This window comes from Bradysia coprophila, unplaced genomic scaffold (genome assembly GCF_014529535.1).
Source record: "Bradysia coprophila strain Holo2 unplaced genomic scaffold, BU_Bcop_v1 contig_324, whole genome shotgun sequence".
Lineage (NCBI taxonomy): Eukaryota > Metazoa > Arthropoda > Insecta > Diptera > Sciaridae > Bradysia > Bradysia coprophila.
Window position 1 is genome coordinate 1044124 of NW_023503584.1, and position 15412 is coordinate 1059535.

Here is a 15412-nt window from a genome sequence, read left to right on the forward strand (position 1 = left end):
GCCACCTAAGTGATTTAAGGTCTTTTGGTGATATTTATGGCAAAATAAACGATGGAAATGTAAATGACACGGCAAATGATAGGTATTGTCAATACCAATCCAGGAAAAAAAAGCTTTTTAAAATCGGGTGAGTGGACCGTGAGTTAGGGTTTTAGAAGTGAAATGCTACTAGGGCCCTATCTGTATTTTACATAGAACTCAAGTAAATTTAATCCGTTTTTCGTAATTTTTGTTTCACTTGGAAGGTAATCGAACGCCGAATAGAAAGTTGTTGAAAAAAAATTAAATTTGGGTCCTTGGACTAAGGCCACTACTAGGGCCCTATGTGTATTTTACATTGAACTCGAGTAAATTTCATTCGTTTTTCGTAATTTTTGTGTCATTTGGAAGGTAATCAAAGGCCGAATAGAATGTTGTTGAAAAAAACAATAAATTTGGGTCCTCGGACTAAGGCCGCTACTAGGGCCCTATGTGTATTTATACTCAATAAATTAAAATTTTAGGGCTATTTGAAATTTTTGTTTTATTTGAAAGGAACGTCGTACGGGGCTTCGTAATTGCGCTATGCGCAATTTCTAAGATGTACACATTCCATAATAATTTTACTTTAACTACTTTAACCGGCGCATAGGCTTACGGTCAAAGTAGGGAGACAGACGCACTAGGGTCACGTACGCAATAGATATACGGGTTTGTACGGGGCTCAGTCGCAGCAAACGCTCCGACTGTTCTGATGGCTCGTTTATGAGAGAATCGGGCTGTGTACCTCTTGCAGAATAGATATTAGATGTCTCAACTTATTTATTGATCAAACGTTCTCATTATAGTCTGAGACGAAATATCATGATTCAGCTTTCTTCTTTCTTTCAGTAAATATTTTGGTAGAGTGTCTTCCTCATCATCTGTCACTTGTAACGAATTCTGTTTATAAACTTCTTACGTTCAAATGCTGATGCTTCACAACAGACTTCGAATATTTTGAAAATTGACACGGATCTTAACTGCATTTAGTGATTAACCTTTCAGACACGTTAGATGTATCGAGATATAAGTACATTACGTTCGTGGGTCCAAATTTTTATTTTGACGAGTGGGGACGATTAGGCATTGTATTTGCATGTATAAGCACAGCGCCATTTACATTGCCGTAATACGTAAAATCATTAAATCTGTTACTTCTTTAGTTTAAGCTATCGCCTAATGTTCGACACAAAATCTTTTACTTCATTGGTTTTAACATTAATTTAATCCAGATTTGTGGAGGTTATCGCTTATTTTTAATGTTGCTATCGACAAGAGATGATTATCCATTTCCAAGAGGATGTGCAGTATTTTGAGCTTTTCTTGTATTCCACAGTAAAATTCCATTTCTCTGATGGAATTCAACGAAAGCTCAAAAATCTTTAAAACTCCCCAAAACATTAAAAATGAAACACGTTAGGGGCAAACCAGGGTCTGTAAAGTTTGAGGGTAAGGCAATTTCGTAAACTTTTGACATTTCGTCCATATATTTTATGTGAAAAGTCTACGAAATCGCAATACTCACGAACTTTACGAACCATAATGGTTTACCCCCGTTATTTTCGCTTACAACGGAAGATCCATCGTAATTACGTATACGTAATCTACTATCATGATCTCATGGTATTAAGTTCAAGTGACGTGAGTCCAACAGACGAATAATAAGATTCAGTTTACCTTTTGCCAGGAATAATTCTAGTATTTGCACAATTGACACTGAACTCCATTTATTACAGGCTATAGTGAATAATCGACTTTCCTACAAATAACTCGGAATATATTTTTTTAAATTAATTAACGAGTCGTCAATAACGCTAATTGAATACCAATTAAGTATTTCAGAACAAGAAATAAATTTATCAAAAACCAATATTTTGTTCTTCTTCGTATATTTTATGTTAAATTTGCCTCTGCAAAGTCTAATAGCTTTGCTATCAACATTGTATCACATAAGAGGGTAATGAGTGGTAGAACATTACGTACTTGCTCGAAAATTTTTGCTTTTGGGCAGAGACTGCTCATCTCAATTCATCCGATTCATCGGAAACAGTCTTCCAATCCGAAGTTACGGCGATAAGTAGGTCTTATCGTACCTTACGGCTTGATTTCCACTTAACAAAAAAGCACTCCGTGTGAGAGACAAAAATTGATTTTTTTAATTTTTGCTTTGTTTATTTGACAGCGCTCTCTCTCTCTCTCTCTCTCACGGAGTACTTTTTGTTGAGTGGAAACCATACTTAACCGAACAACGGACGGCCGGCTGGCTGGACAAGAGGCTTATAATCTGAAGACAGCAAGTGAACAATATAGAGCGATAGAGATACACAAGAAAGGTGAGGCTGCCGTGTATAGACAGGATAGACAGACAAGGAAATTCTTGATGGAATTAAATCAGCAGTCCAAGAGTTATACATCCTCAGTTTTGATAGGAAGAGTTTTAGGCTAACCGTTCACAGTAATTTTAGATACCACTTGAATAAGATGGATTCGGTGAAAGCTGTGCGAGTTACAGGAAATGTGAAGACTTGCCTGAGACATAGTTTCCAAGAGCATTGGCATTGACGACACATAAAAGATTATAATTTTGTGGATTGACTTATGATACAGGCTTCATACCAAGGTTCTTTCAGAACCTTGCTTCATACTGGTTTGGTGAATAGAAATTTGTTTTTTATTGTCAATTTTCATGTTCAACAGATGACACTACTTTCTATGTTGCACCCTTATTGCAAATCACCAATAGCGTTGAATACATATAGAAAGCGCTGGCCGTGAAAATCGCCAAGTATGGAATTTAGTTAGATATTAATTGTACCGTTGCAAATGGCACAGCTAATTAGTCTTCTTTTGCATGTTTTAAATTCAGAAAAATAATGAAAAATTGAAATGCATAATTAGCTGTTAATGTCTATTAAAGATATGTTCGCAGAGGATAACAGTTCATAACAAGTTGTCTCTAAGAAGGATCGGCAATTTTACGTAAATTATTTTCGCAGCTAGTCTCTTGTGTAATCGTTGGTACTTACTTTGCTTTTACATACATAGCAAGCGGGAGACGTTCCAAAGTCGAAAACCTGTCATTTTCTTTTGGAAATTTCTCGGGGTACGGGTCGTGTCGGGTGTCATTGGACAGGAAAATAGTCTTGCGAGTACAGGAGCAGAGCTCCAATTTTTCGTTACAAAGGTACACTGATCGTATCACACCCCATGTGGCCCATGCATGTTTGGTGTCTAGAGAAAGCTAAGACCAGTGATAAGACAAAACTTGTTTTTTAATTGTTTTGATTGATTTTCGGAAGAAGAGGGCATGTTAGAATTTCGCCAAAATTCACCAAAATTTCTTCGATATCTCAACTGCCTATAACTAGTTGTGGGTAAATTGTATCCCCATTATAAGACCATTCAAATACCTTTCTAATGCCCCAACACACGACCATGAACCTTACGCGTATCCGGAGATATTTCCATAAGAAAAATGCGTGTTATCGATGTTCGAATGGCCTCCACTAGCTATGCAAGCAGTAAGGATTTTTTTTTGGAAATTGTTTTGCTTCAATACCAATGTCTGGGCCAACGCAAAAAAAAATATTTCTGGAAAATGGCTCCGATTTTGGTAGGCTGTTTTTCAAACGAATCCCTCTCATTAGCTGAATACTTCAAATCATTGTCGAGAGATATTTTATCGCATTGGTCCAACTTCGATTAGGTTGATTGGCGAAATTTGCTGAAAAGTTATGGGTAAATTTTGCAGTAGTTCTGTGACCACTGAAACTTAGTTTAGTTGGGTCAGTGCGATATAATGCCTCTCGACAATGCAGTGCCTATTTTTAGAAATTTTTTTGGAAATTTTTTCCAAAATTTCAAAAATATTGCCAAAAATTTCCAAAAACTGCTTCTTCTTCTTCTTCTTTCTTCTTTTTCAGCCTGTTTCTATCCACTGCTGGATGTAGGCCTCTCCAACTTCTTTCCATTTCGTACGATCTATTGCCATTTGCTGCCAGTTTGTACCTGCAATATTCTTAATTCCGTTTGTCCATCTCTCTGGTGGTCTACCTATAGCTCGTCTTTTATATGGTCGCCAGTTCATGATCTTTTTGGTCCAACGTTCGTCTGTCCTTCTTGCAATATGTCCCGCCCAGCTCCATTTCAGAGATGCTATTCTTTCCATGACATCAACGACCCTGGTTTGTTGTCGAATCCATTGATTCGTCATTCTGTCTCTGAGTGTTATTCCAAGCATACTCCGTTCCATGGCTCTTTGTGTTACTCTCAATTTATCTTCGGATGCTTTCGTTAAAGTTAACGTTTCCGCTCCATAAGTGCGCACTGGAAGGACACTGCGAACGTCCAAAAACCAAATTTTTCCACCATTTCGAACGGTTTTGGCAACTGCTTAATCAGCCTTGCGTTTTAATTGACTCTCGATTATTTCTTGACACTATCAGGTTTCAAATGAAGACGAACATGATTAATTTGAAAGATAAGAGCGTCAATAATCAAACATAAATCATTGAAAGCCGGCTAAAACATAAGGCTGAGCTCCGAAGTTGCCAAAACCGTTCGAAATTATGGAAAAATTCGGTTTTTGGACGTTCGCAGTTTTTGGAAATTTTTTGGAAATTTTGGAAAAACTTTCCAAAAATAGGACCTGAGACAATGTCTCTACCGAAAAATATTACTGAGCTGATGACAACTGTATTAGCAGTAGTACGATAATTCTGACCTGTAGGTGATAATATCACCTGGTGATATGTAACATAAATTACCAAAGTCGGTAGGAAGGTTCTTTGAAGTCGTATTTTCTAACACTTTGACATGCGCTCTTTCGCTAATTTTAACACTTTCTCGATGAATATTTGTAGAAATCTACTAAAAAATCACTCTCTCACTGCCACTTCATTGTTCATCACTAAAATAATCACCGGCCGGCTGTCTTTATCAGTGCAACTGCAGCAGCAACGGGTCAAGTTAAAAGACAACTGGATTCGTTGGAATTTTTCTTTCTTTTTTTTTTTTTGATAATTCTTAAGCAAACCGTATAAAATTAGATAAATTAAAGAAGACGAAAAGAAAATGATCATTCAGACCCATTGAAACCGCTTATTGGCAATATTATCCATTTTTTGTGTGTAATTGCAGCCGAGCCGATTATAACCAAAACAAAATATTTCAATGGTGCGACATATTATAGCAATATAATGTGCTATTGCAGTCGCTGCAATATCGATGCACTCAACAGGCCAGCCTTTTCGATGGTTTGAGCCTCGTCGGTTAGCTCTTTGCTTGGAAATGTGGTCAACAGGGCAAAGTTGATTGTTGCATATTGTGGTCGAGCGCTACAAAATTCGACGGTCAGTGGAAATGCAAAAATTGAATGGAATCAGTGTGTGAGATACTCACTTCCGAATGTAGGATCGAATATCGGACACTGTGTGCGTATGGTTGAAACGTGCGGACAAACGAGATCCATCGGCTAAGCGAACTTGAATCATTGTAGTTGGCTGAGTTGTATTTACATTTAACTGCTCGTTGGCTCTGCATATAATTGAATCGATAAAAAATTGAGAGTGTGAATCTTGGAACAGAGGAAATGTCGGGCAACGATGGGGTCGATAATGGAAATCAAAAAATTTTGCACTTACGTTTGCTCTGCATTTGCACTGCTACTTATACTGGGACCCGAACCAGTCGGAGTGACTGGAGTACTGACCACTGTTGGTGCTGGACTTCCCAACGTATGACCTCTGCCGCTGAACGGTTTTGCTTTTACCACAGCCTTCGTGAATTCTTCGTTACGATGATCCTCCAAATCGACATGAACCATTGCACCGCCCTGACGCAGCTCATGCGGAATTTCACTGTTTTTGTGATAGAAATTGTCGAATTGTCACACAAACAAATTGCTTAATGGTAGTGCCTTACCCCTTCATAATGCTGCTAAGAAAGTCTTTGTTCGCAGGATCTTCGTAGTTTCGCAGATCGCCGTCATTGATTGAAAATCCCTGGCGCCACAGCTTCAACACAACCACATCGATATTATTTGGCCGGTTCGGACGTGGTGTCTGATCCGGCAACACGACATGATCACTATCCGTTTGACCGAGACGATAACCGGTGCCGATGAAGACACTAAACGAAATTCAATGAAAAATTTTTGAAGAGAATTGTTCGGCTAAAGGACGAACCTTGACGATCCGGAAGCAGTTGCAGTCTCGTGTTGATCAACAACCTGAGCTCCATGTTCACGAGCTGAACTGAACACGTCCGATACATAGTCTCTCATTGGATTTTTCTTTGGTGGTGGACCGAGCACTTGTTGACCCGATCGTTCTGATCCACCAGCGTAAAATGCCTGAATTTGATTGTAAAATTAGTCAAGGCCCGAAATGTCAACGATTCACTGAATACCTGTCCTTGTTCGTCCTCATCACTCGAACGATCCATGTTGTGTATGGTTGCGATTCGAGGTCTGGCCGATGGTTTCTCTTTCTGCTTGCCATCATCAGTGGTACTACGAACTGGTGGTTGACTTGAACTGTCTTCACTAGCCGGGAATGCTGGTGGAGCAGCTGAATCGTCATCCATATCAAAGTTAACTCCTTCCTCGTTTCCATCATTATCGTAGAAGCTAGCAAGTGCCACCTGTGAGGTAATAACATTCAAATTGATTTCTCGTAAATACCTGGAAATCCCCCGGTGTCGAATACCGGTTTAGCACAATGGATTTCGTAATTCGACAAAGCCAAAACAAATTTTTCAAAAACATAACCTCGTACCTGTAACGTCCAGTTTGCAGACGATAGATAAAATTCGGCTCGTTCAGCCGGTTCACCAGTTACATCACAGAAGTGTGTAATCATTTCTTGTCGATCCGTGTCAGACATGATTGGATTGGAATCAATTTTCCTAAGAACTTAATGAAATTTTAAGCGATGACAATTTTTACGAATATTTCAAAGTGAAATGTCATGATAGTGGATAAGGTAGCGAATCTAGCGAATGTTCTCCGAAAGTATGGAGCCGGTGACAGCGATGTGAGCAGAGTAAAACTGATTTTGTTTGTCGATTTTTCCGTCTTGAACTTACAGTACCACATGGTCAGTCGAAAGCATCGAAAGCCTGCAATGCTCAAAACTAAATAGCCTCAATACGAACAACACACACTCTAATAATATCTCTCGGATAATAGCGGCAGAGTCGAAATTTTGCTTCATTTTTGCAAGTGGTTCCAGGTGGTACCTGTGGTCCAATCGAAAAATGATGTATGGAAGGTGCCCCTTATATTTGATAATGTACAAGTCGTCCATACATCATTTTGTCCAAAAACTTCAAATTTAGCCGATATAATTTTGGGTCATTTTGACTCTGCCGCTATTATCCGTAGAGTGTGTGTTGTTCGTATTGAGGCTATTTACTCAAAACAAACGAGGCATTCAAAACGTGTTTTGGTCCTATTTTTCATGACGAAATTTTCGAAACTGTCAAATGAAGTTAGAACGTTTTCTATTCAAAATCGCGATTGCTTCATCTGTCAATGAAAACTAGGACCAAAACATGTTTTCAATGCCTCGTTTGTTTTGAGTTCAGAACTTGAGTTCAAGCGTCGATGATGAATAGAGTGTTATGATCAGAGCGAGAAAACCAAAGACCAGTTAAAGCAATTGCTTCACGTTCTACATGTTATGATGTGAGTGAGAAGACCGAAGACTTGTTTATTATAACTTGCCTTGGGGTACTTGTCAAAATATTGCTTTCTCTTTCATCATAATACTCTATAAGGTACCTCTCAGTAAACGAGTAACAAAAGAGTTCGAGTTTGGACAGTTTGGACTCGACAGGTGACATGGTGGCGCTGATGTTGATCGACAACCAAGAATTGCACCACACATGTTTAAAAATGATAACGCCACCAATCAGACCAAGTTCGATGCCACATTTTCTTACAATGGTTGACTATGATTTACTTATGTTTCACAAAACAGATAGCCCAGCTTCCTAAGCAATTTTGTGATTTTAAAGAAAGGGATAGATGGCGTTTAGAGCGAACTTTCGTGCCACTGGACATCTGATTCGGTTATATGTGGAATTACCTCCGCCCATATAGTTACCTTTGATAGGACCAGGTTGTTATAAACGTGAGTTGATCACGAAAGTAGTGGCGCCTTCATCGACTTAGAAGGCTTAGAAGAAAATATTTTTTATGTGGAAAGAATCAATTGAACCGTTCAAATTTTGCTGCATCTGCCAGTTGCTTAACCTGTTCTTTCTGCTTCAGTATTTAAAATTTTCTGCTTATTTTCCTAACGGGTCATGCCGCTCTCATACACAATCACTGCTGTAGTCCCGGTAGTCACGTCAAAAGTTTACAGGTTATGTAACTTTGTTTTTATTTTCATTTTGACAGTGAAGGTGTCAGTTCGTACAGAAAAATAAAATTTTAATTCGACGTAGAATAATGTCGGTGAAACAAAGGGTAAAATGATGAATTAAAGTGACTTTGAAGTATCATTTCGTTAAACTAGCCAATTTGCAGGTTCTAAGCACCTTCAAATCGTTACATCGGGTTGCCAGGTAAATAATTTGATTCTTAGTGTAACCCTCAGCTTTAACGCAAAGCTCAGATCCAGTCGTTTTGAATATTATCTTCACTTTGGCGATGGTTTGACTTTAAGATCTTTCTCATGGAAAAATCTATTTTTTTTTTTAATTCCAGTAAGACATTCGACGGCGACGAGCGTTCGCTGTCAACAGTACGAAACAAAATCAATGAAGAGTTTAAGAAAAACAAACACGTCCAGAATGAGGGAAGCATCAACGAATTGGTTAAACTGGCCCAAGATGTTGAATACGAACTGAAAACAAACGTTATCCAAGCCAAAGAAAAGGAACCTGGGGTCTATGGTATGTAAAACGATCGTCTGCGATTGCACTTTTGTACCAAAAAAATCATTGAATTTTATAGAGGCCAAAATAACGGGAGACACAACCAAATTGGACAACGTTATATTCAATGAAGAAGCGGTCATAGCGAAACCGCGATCCGGTGGAAAGCGGTGTAAATGAGACTAAAATGTTCTTTGCATTGTAATCATCAAGTTAGTGTATTTCGAAATTCTATTTATTAAACGGAAATGATTTTCCCGGAATGATGGAAGTTGACTTAAGTCATTACGACATTTGAGCGACACGTCAGGTCAGTTAATGGATGAAAAATGATTAACTGTACAACAATGAGAGAAAATAGCAAGCAAGAAAGGAAAATCTCCATGTTTGCGAATACCAAGTCTCCGTTCCTGACATCGACAATTATGCAGCGCTATCCATTGTAATCCCATTTGCAGTTTTGTATATGATAAACAATGGAAAATGCAGCATAATAGTCGAAAATGTAATTGCTCTTGTGTTTTGGGCCTAAGTAAATGGAAAAATTCACAACCGACCTCACCATTATTGCAGACAGAGTTCAAAAGGTAGGATGAAAGTTTCATGATGAGAATCGAGTCATCTGTTATCGATAACAACGACAAAGGCGAACCACAAACTCTGGCTTAGACCGAAATACATGCTCACCGAAATAAAGTAAAAGATTTCGCTTGAACCTCTTGATGCGAAAGAAGTTATAAAACCACTGATATGCTTGTCATCTGTAAAACAGTGAAAGGTTTATCTTTGGTTTTGTACCAAGCTTCGTGTGAGTCGATTAAATTACTTAAAACTGATTGGCGGTATGTATAATGTTGATGTTGAATGCTAATTCTTTCACAAATTATCTTAAAGACGTCACCAATTTCAAACGAATCTTTATTGCCCTCTATTCATAACTTGAATATATTCTCCATCAACACCCACTTCTCTCCCGGCTTAGCGAAAGGAAACGGTTTCTGGAATCTCCACATCAGTTGTTCCCATTCCTCCACCTTCTGATTGGTTGAATCCATTTCCGCTTTTCTCTCAAATGAAAAACCGTCCGTAGTTTCCATGATCATAAACAGTCTGTCGGCAACGCGATATATTTCCATATCCTGAATGCCTGAGTCGATAATACTTTTCCTGATTTCTGGCCAGATGTTTTTGTGATAATTTTCGTATTCCTCGATCAATTTTGGATCGTTTTTAAGATCGAGCGCGAGACAAAATCTTTTCATTTTTCTTTTAATCGGTTCCTAACTGGGGACACTGACACAAATTGCAATTAATGTTAAACTTGAAACCAGTCTGATGCCTTTATGTTAAAAATGAAAATGTTTTATTGTTGCAAGTGACAACAGGCACTCTACTGATATCGGTTATCTTATATGTATTTGACAGTGTTGTTATTATGACAAGTATGCAGTGCAGATCAATGAAAAATAGGGGGCGCATCTGTTATGAATACTGTGGACTTCTGTTTATCTCGTTTTTTTATCTCAGTACAAGATAAAGATAAAAAGAGCCTGCGAAAGATTAAGCTGAAAGCAAACATTTTCGTTGTGTTTGTTATCTACAAGCGTATCGAAACAACATTCAATCTTCTACTTCATCAGTTTTACTGCACGCGTTGCTATACATTAGATTAGAAATCACCACTGACGTGACAATCGCATTAGTTGTTATAGACTGTTATGATGCAAGGGAAGGAAATATAATTCAGACCAGTTTTTCAACTTGCCTTGGGGCATATGTCAATATGAAAATATACAATAGAGTGTTATGATCGGAGCGAGACGACCGAATACCAATTAATTATAACTTGCCTTGGGGTACTTGTCAAAAGATTTTACTTCTCTTCCAACATCTTACGATGCTAGAGAGGGGACTGAAGACCAATTAATTATAACTTCTTGCCTCGGGGTAATTGTCAAAATATTTCTTTCATCATAACACTCTATGACAAGTACCCCAAGACAAGTTATAATTAACTGGTCTTCCTCTTCGGAACTTTCGCTCTGATCATAACAGTCTATTGTGTGCAAACTCCTAGCAACAAAGCACCTAGCAGGGTAATAGAGGTTTTACCATTTCAAATGTGTAAATTTATGTGTTTTGCAAGGGTTTCTCCAAGTGGGTTAAGTTATCGACCACAAACCAACTATTTAATTAAAAGTAACACATTTTTGCTTGCTTTAATGGTTATACTTTTACCCAAAAAGGGTTTGGTTCAGAGAAATCATCAAAAAACGAATATTTTTGCGCACAAATGTAGGCTAGAAAATTGACAAGGGTTGAGCGCTCTTAATGATTTGACTTTTTCAACAAAAAACGAGCCATCAGAACAGTCGGAGCGTTTGCTGCGACTGAGCCCCGTACAAACCCGTATATCTATTGCGTACGTGACCCTAGTGCGTCTGTCACCCTACTTTGACCGTAAGCCTATTGCGCCGGTTAATGTAGTTAAAGTAAAATTATTATGTAATATATACATCTTACAAATTGCGCATAGCGCAATTACGAAGCCCCGTACGACGTTCCTTTCAAATGAAACAAAAATTTCAAATCGCCCTAAAATTTTATTTTTTTGAAGGGCCTAGTATCGGCTTCAGTCCGAGGACCCCAATTTAAAAATTTTTTCAACTACATTCTATTCGGCCTTTGATTACCTCCCAAATGAAACAAAAATTATGAAAAACGGATGAAATTTGCTCGAGTTATATGTAAAATACACATAGGGCCCTAGAAGTGGCCTTAGTCCAAGGACCCAAATTTAATTTTTTTTCAACAACATTCTATTCGGCCTTTGATTACCTTCCAAATGAAACAAAAAATACGAAAAAAGGATGAAATTTGCTCGAGTTATATGTAAAATACACATAGGGCCCTAGTATCGGCCTCAGTCCGAGGACCCAAATTTAATTTTTTTTTCAACTACATTCTATTCGGCCTTTGATTACCTCCCAAATGAAACAAAAATTACGAAAAACGGATGAAATTTGCTCGAGTTATATGTAAAATACACATAGGGCCCTAGTAGCGGCCTTAGTCCAAGGACCCAAATTTAATTTTTTTTTCAACAACATTCTATTCGGTGTTCGATTATCTTTCAAATGAAACAAAAATTACGAAAAACGGATGAAATTTACTCGAGTTATCTGTGAAATACACATAGGGCCCTAGTAGCGGCCTTAGGCCAAGGACCCAAATTTAATTTTGCAACAACATTCTATTCGGCATTCGATTACCTTCCAAATCAAACAAAAATTACGAAAAACGAATGAAATACACATAGGGCCCTAGTAGCATTTCACTTCTAAGGCCCTAACTCACGGTCCACTCACCCGATTTTAAAAAAACTTTTTTTTCCTGGATTGGTATTGACAATACCTATCATTTGCCGTGTCATTTACATTTCCATCGTTTATTTTGCCATAAATATCACCAAAAGACCTTAAATCACTTAGGTGGCCCTAACTCACGAAGGGCCGACCCGAATATGCCCATCTTCGAACTTAGCCTCACTATTTCGACTATCCTTCAGGGAAAAAAGAATTTTTGAAATCGGATTTGATTTACTCAAGATATCGACGTGACAGACGGACAGACGGACAGACAAAATTTTTATTACAGATTCGTCATCTATGAATATAGGCAAACACTTTGCCCTTACCGTCTGCTTCGAATTCCATCAATTACACATGGCATCGTAATCCTATAAGCCCCTTTGTACTTCGTACGAGGCTAAAAAGTTTTTAGTTCAGAGAAATCATCAAAAAACGAATATTTTTCCTCCCAAATGTAGGCTACCAATTTGCATAAGGTTCATTTCTCTTAAAGGCGGTAAAAAGAAGACTTTTTACGGGCATCAATCTTTCATTAATTTCGCGATGTCGCTTTCGATATCTAATCAAGAAAATCTATATCAGAAAAAATATTTTAAGCTCCACCAATGCCTATCAATTTAGAAGATAAGTTAAACATTTTCAATGTGCCATAGATATATGATTCAGTTAACATAAGGTGTGTGCACAAACAGGAGTCACAAAATGAGGTTTGCCGAAGTTTCCATCACAAAATTATCTACAGACAATTAATTACCCAAAATTTACAGGCTGGATGCTCAAAATGGAACCTATTTTCTCACAACGGTCACAAGTATTTGCTTGTTCTGGCTACCACCTAACAACAATTACAGATGTAACTTATCGGCAAATATTCGTACTGAAAACGATATAGTGACTGAAGGCATGCATAGAGAGAGCCTCGGTGATCTAGATGTTCAGGCCATTCATTGAGGCATTCAACCAACAAATCCATTTTCTGCCAGGTTCTATACTGAGACAATTCCCAAACACAGAGATTTTGTATTTGAGACGGGTCGAATTAACATTTATCTCGGATCAAAGTTTCGGGTCGTGTGAAAGATTGCGCGATCTTGACTTGAATACCAACAAAATGACATTTATCACTAGCGGTACGTTTCGAAATTGCCGGAATTTGGAATTTTTAAACCTTTCGGGCAACGATATTACTTGGATTGGACAAAACTCTTTCAGTGGGCTTGAAAATTTGAGATTTCTAGGATTAAGTCAAAATCGTATTACTGAAATACCTGACGTGTGGCCGCCTCGTCTAAGAACCCTTTCGCTGTCGTTTAATAACATCAGTGGTGAAGTGAATGGAAATGTGTTTACGGGTCTAACTGATTTGTCATCGTTGAGCTTGAGATCTAATAACATAAGTGCAATCGATTTCAACGGAACGACACTCGACAATTTGATGACACTCGAACTGACCAACAATTCGTTAAACAAGATTGAGCGACATACGTTCGGTGCAATGAATGGCCTAAGCGATTTATTATTGGATGAAAATTTAATAACAATAATTGAGGACATGGCGTTTGTCGGACTGCCCAGTCTGCGTGTGTTGCGGCTGTCAAACAATAAGCTGAGATCATTAAATCCTGCAGTATTTTCCGGAATCGATTCTTTGGTTAATTTGGAAATTTTTAGCCAAGAAATCATCGCCTTTCAAGCTGACACGTTCATTAATGCACCAAATTTACTATATCTCGGAATAGGAGGTGGATATGTGACCTCTGTTCATCAAGATACGTTCCGGGGTTTGGCCAATTTAAATCGGTTGTCTGTAGTGTCCGGCCTAATTGAAACTTTGCCAACCGGCATTTTCCAGTCACTTTCAAACGTTACTGAAATTATTCTTGCGCAAAACTCTATTGTGAGATTGGAGTCAGGATCATTTGGAGTGTTACCGTTGTTACAAACATTAAGAGTCGAAAGTAACAGAATAGACGTAATTCAACGGGGATTCTTTGAAAACTTCCCCAATCTTCGACAATTCAATGCTAGAGGCAATCGATGCGTGAATCAATTGTTTGAAAATATTGAATTCAATACGTCCAACGCTTTTGATCAGTGCTATGCAAATTGGGGACATATTTAAATGAGCTTTCGTTGCGTGGAATATACTGATATTAGATAATTGTAAGGATGGATAATTTCAATCCGATTCTTTGTATTCATTCCACAAGAGAACCCCATTACGAAGCGTGAGTATGTATCGTGATGTCAATCAGTATCATTTATGCGGAATGAGTAGAGCATTCAAAATTTCCGATTCCTCTCGATTTTTAAATCAGTATCAAATCAACCACATGTTATGTTGGAAATTTAACAAATTAAATTGAAATTTAGTTGTCTAACTCAGTTTTTTTTTCTATGTCTAGTCTATAAGATCTAATGCTGCACAGCTCAGACCCAGACTTACTTTTTTCGTGGACTCTGAACTGATAAAAAAAGTGAACGCTCTGAGTGTCACAAAAGAAAGTTTCAAAAAGAAAAGAAAGTTTCAATGAGCTTTTATGACTTAAACTTCACAACCTATGAAATGAAGTATGTTTTCTTGAACTACTGTAAAATAGTTTGTCCTCTTCATTGTACAAACAGCAATTGTTCAGAGAATCCGTCTCGTGTCGATCCATCCCTTTACGAATTACAGTTCGCTTTTCATTACAGTAACATCGCAGATCGTGATGCAAACCTGATCGTTTTTGATTGAAATTATAGTCGTTGTAGTAGTAAGGCTCACTAGTTGAACAAAATACATTTTTTGGTGCATTTTGGTATAAAGGCGTGAATTTTTTACCATTGATAAACATGCATTTGTGGATTCCAAAACGATTAGGAGACTTTGAAAAAGTGACATCTAGCGCCATCTACATCCGGTTGACGTTTTAGCTGCAGATGTAACTTCGATGAATTTCTGTGTAGCGGCAATCGAATCTACACGGGTGATATTGGGCTCAAACGAAAGCTAAAGGTCTAAATTTTTTTTTCCAGATTTTTCCGTTTTTCCAGCAATTTTCCGAGTTTTCTTAAAAATGATATTTTAAAACTCAGGTAAAAGTTAAGTAATTTTTAAAATTTTGATTCAAAAACGTTTTTTTTTCTTCGCTATT

General features: G+C 37.8%; 3 protein-coding genes across 3 annotated transcripts; 2 read left to right on the top strand and 1 right to left on the bottom strand.

Moving 5' to 3' along the window:
• Positions 1 to 5005: 5005 nt before the first annotated feature.
• Positions 5006 to 7047, bottom strand: LOC119079336 (NSFL1 cofactor p47). The gene is made up of 7 exons (XM_037187163.1): positions 6798 to 7047; positions 6430 to 6663; positions 6207 to 6373; positions 5944 to 6150; positions 5664 to 5879; positions 5422 to 5556; positions 5006 to 5357 (listed from the first exon to the last, which is right to left on the bottom strand). Exons 1-7 carry the CDS (start codon positions 6903 to 6905, stop codon positions 5225 to 5227), a joined length of 1200 nt encoding a protein of 399 aa, XP_037043058.1. The 5' UTR covers positions 6906 to 7047; the 3' UTR covers positions 5006 to 5224.
• Positions 7048 to 8335: 1288 nt separating this feature from the next.
• On the top strand, positions 8336 to 9175 carry LOC119079337 (complex III assembly factor LYRM7). The gene is made up of 4 exons (XM_037187164.1): positions 8336 to 8494; positions 8555 to 8592; positions 8735 to 8922; positions 8984 to 9175. The coding sequence occupies exons 1-4, from the start codon at positions 8477 to 8479 to the stop codon at positions 9082 to 9084; spliced, it is 345 nt and encodes a 114-aa protein (XP_037043059.1). The 5' UTR covers positions 8336 to 8476; the 3' UTR covers positions 9085 to 9175.
• A 4211-nt stretch (positions 9176 to 13386) lies between these two features.
• Positions 13387 to 14397, top strand: LOC119079685 (leucine-rich repeat-containing protein 15-like). Its single transcript, XM_037187743.1, has one exon. It carries the CDS (start codon positions 13387 to 13389, stop codon positions 14395 to 14397), a length of 1011 nt encoding a protein of 336 aa, XP_037043638.1.
• The last annotated feature ends 1015 nt before the right edge of the window (positions 14398 to 15412 follow it).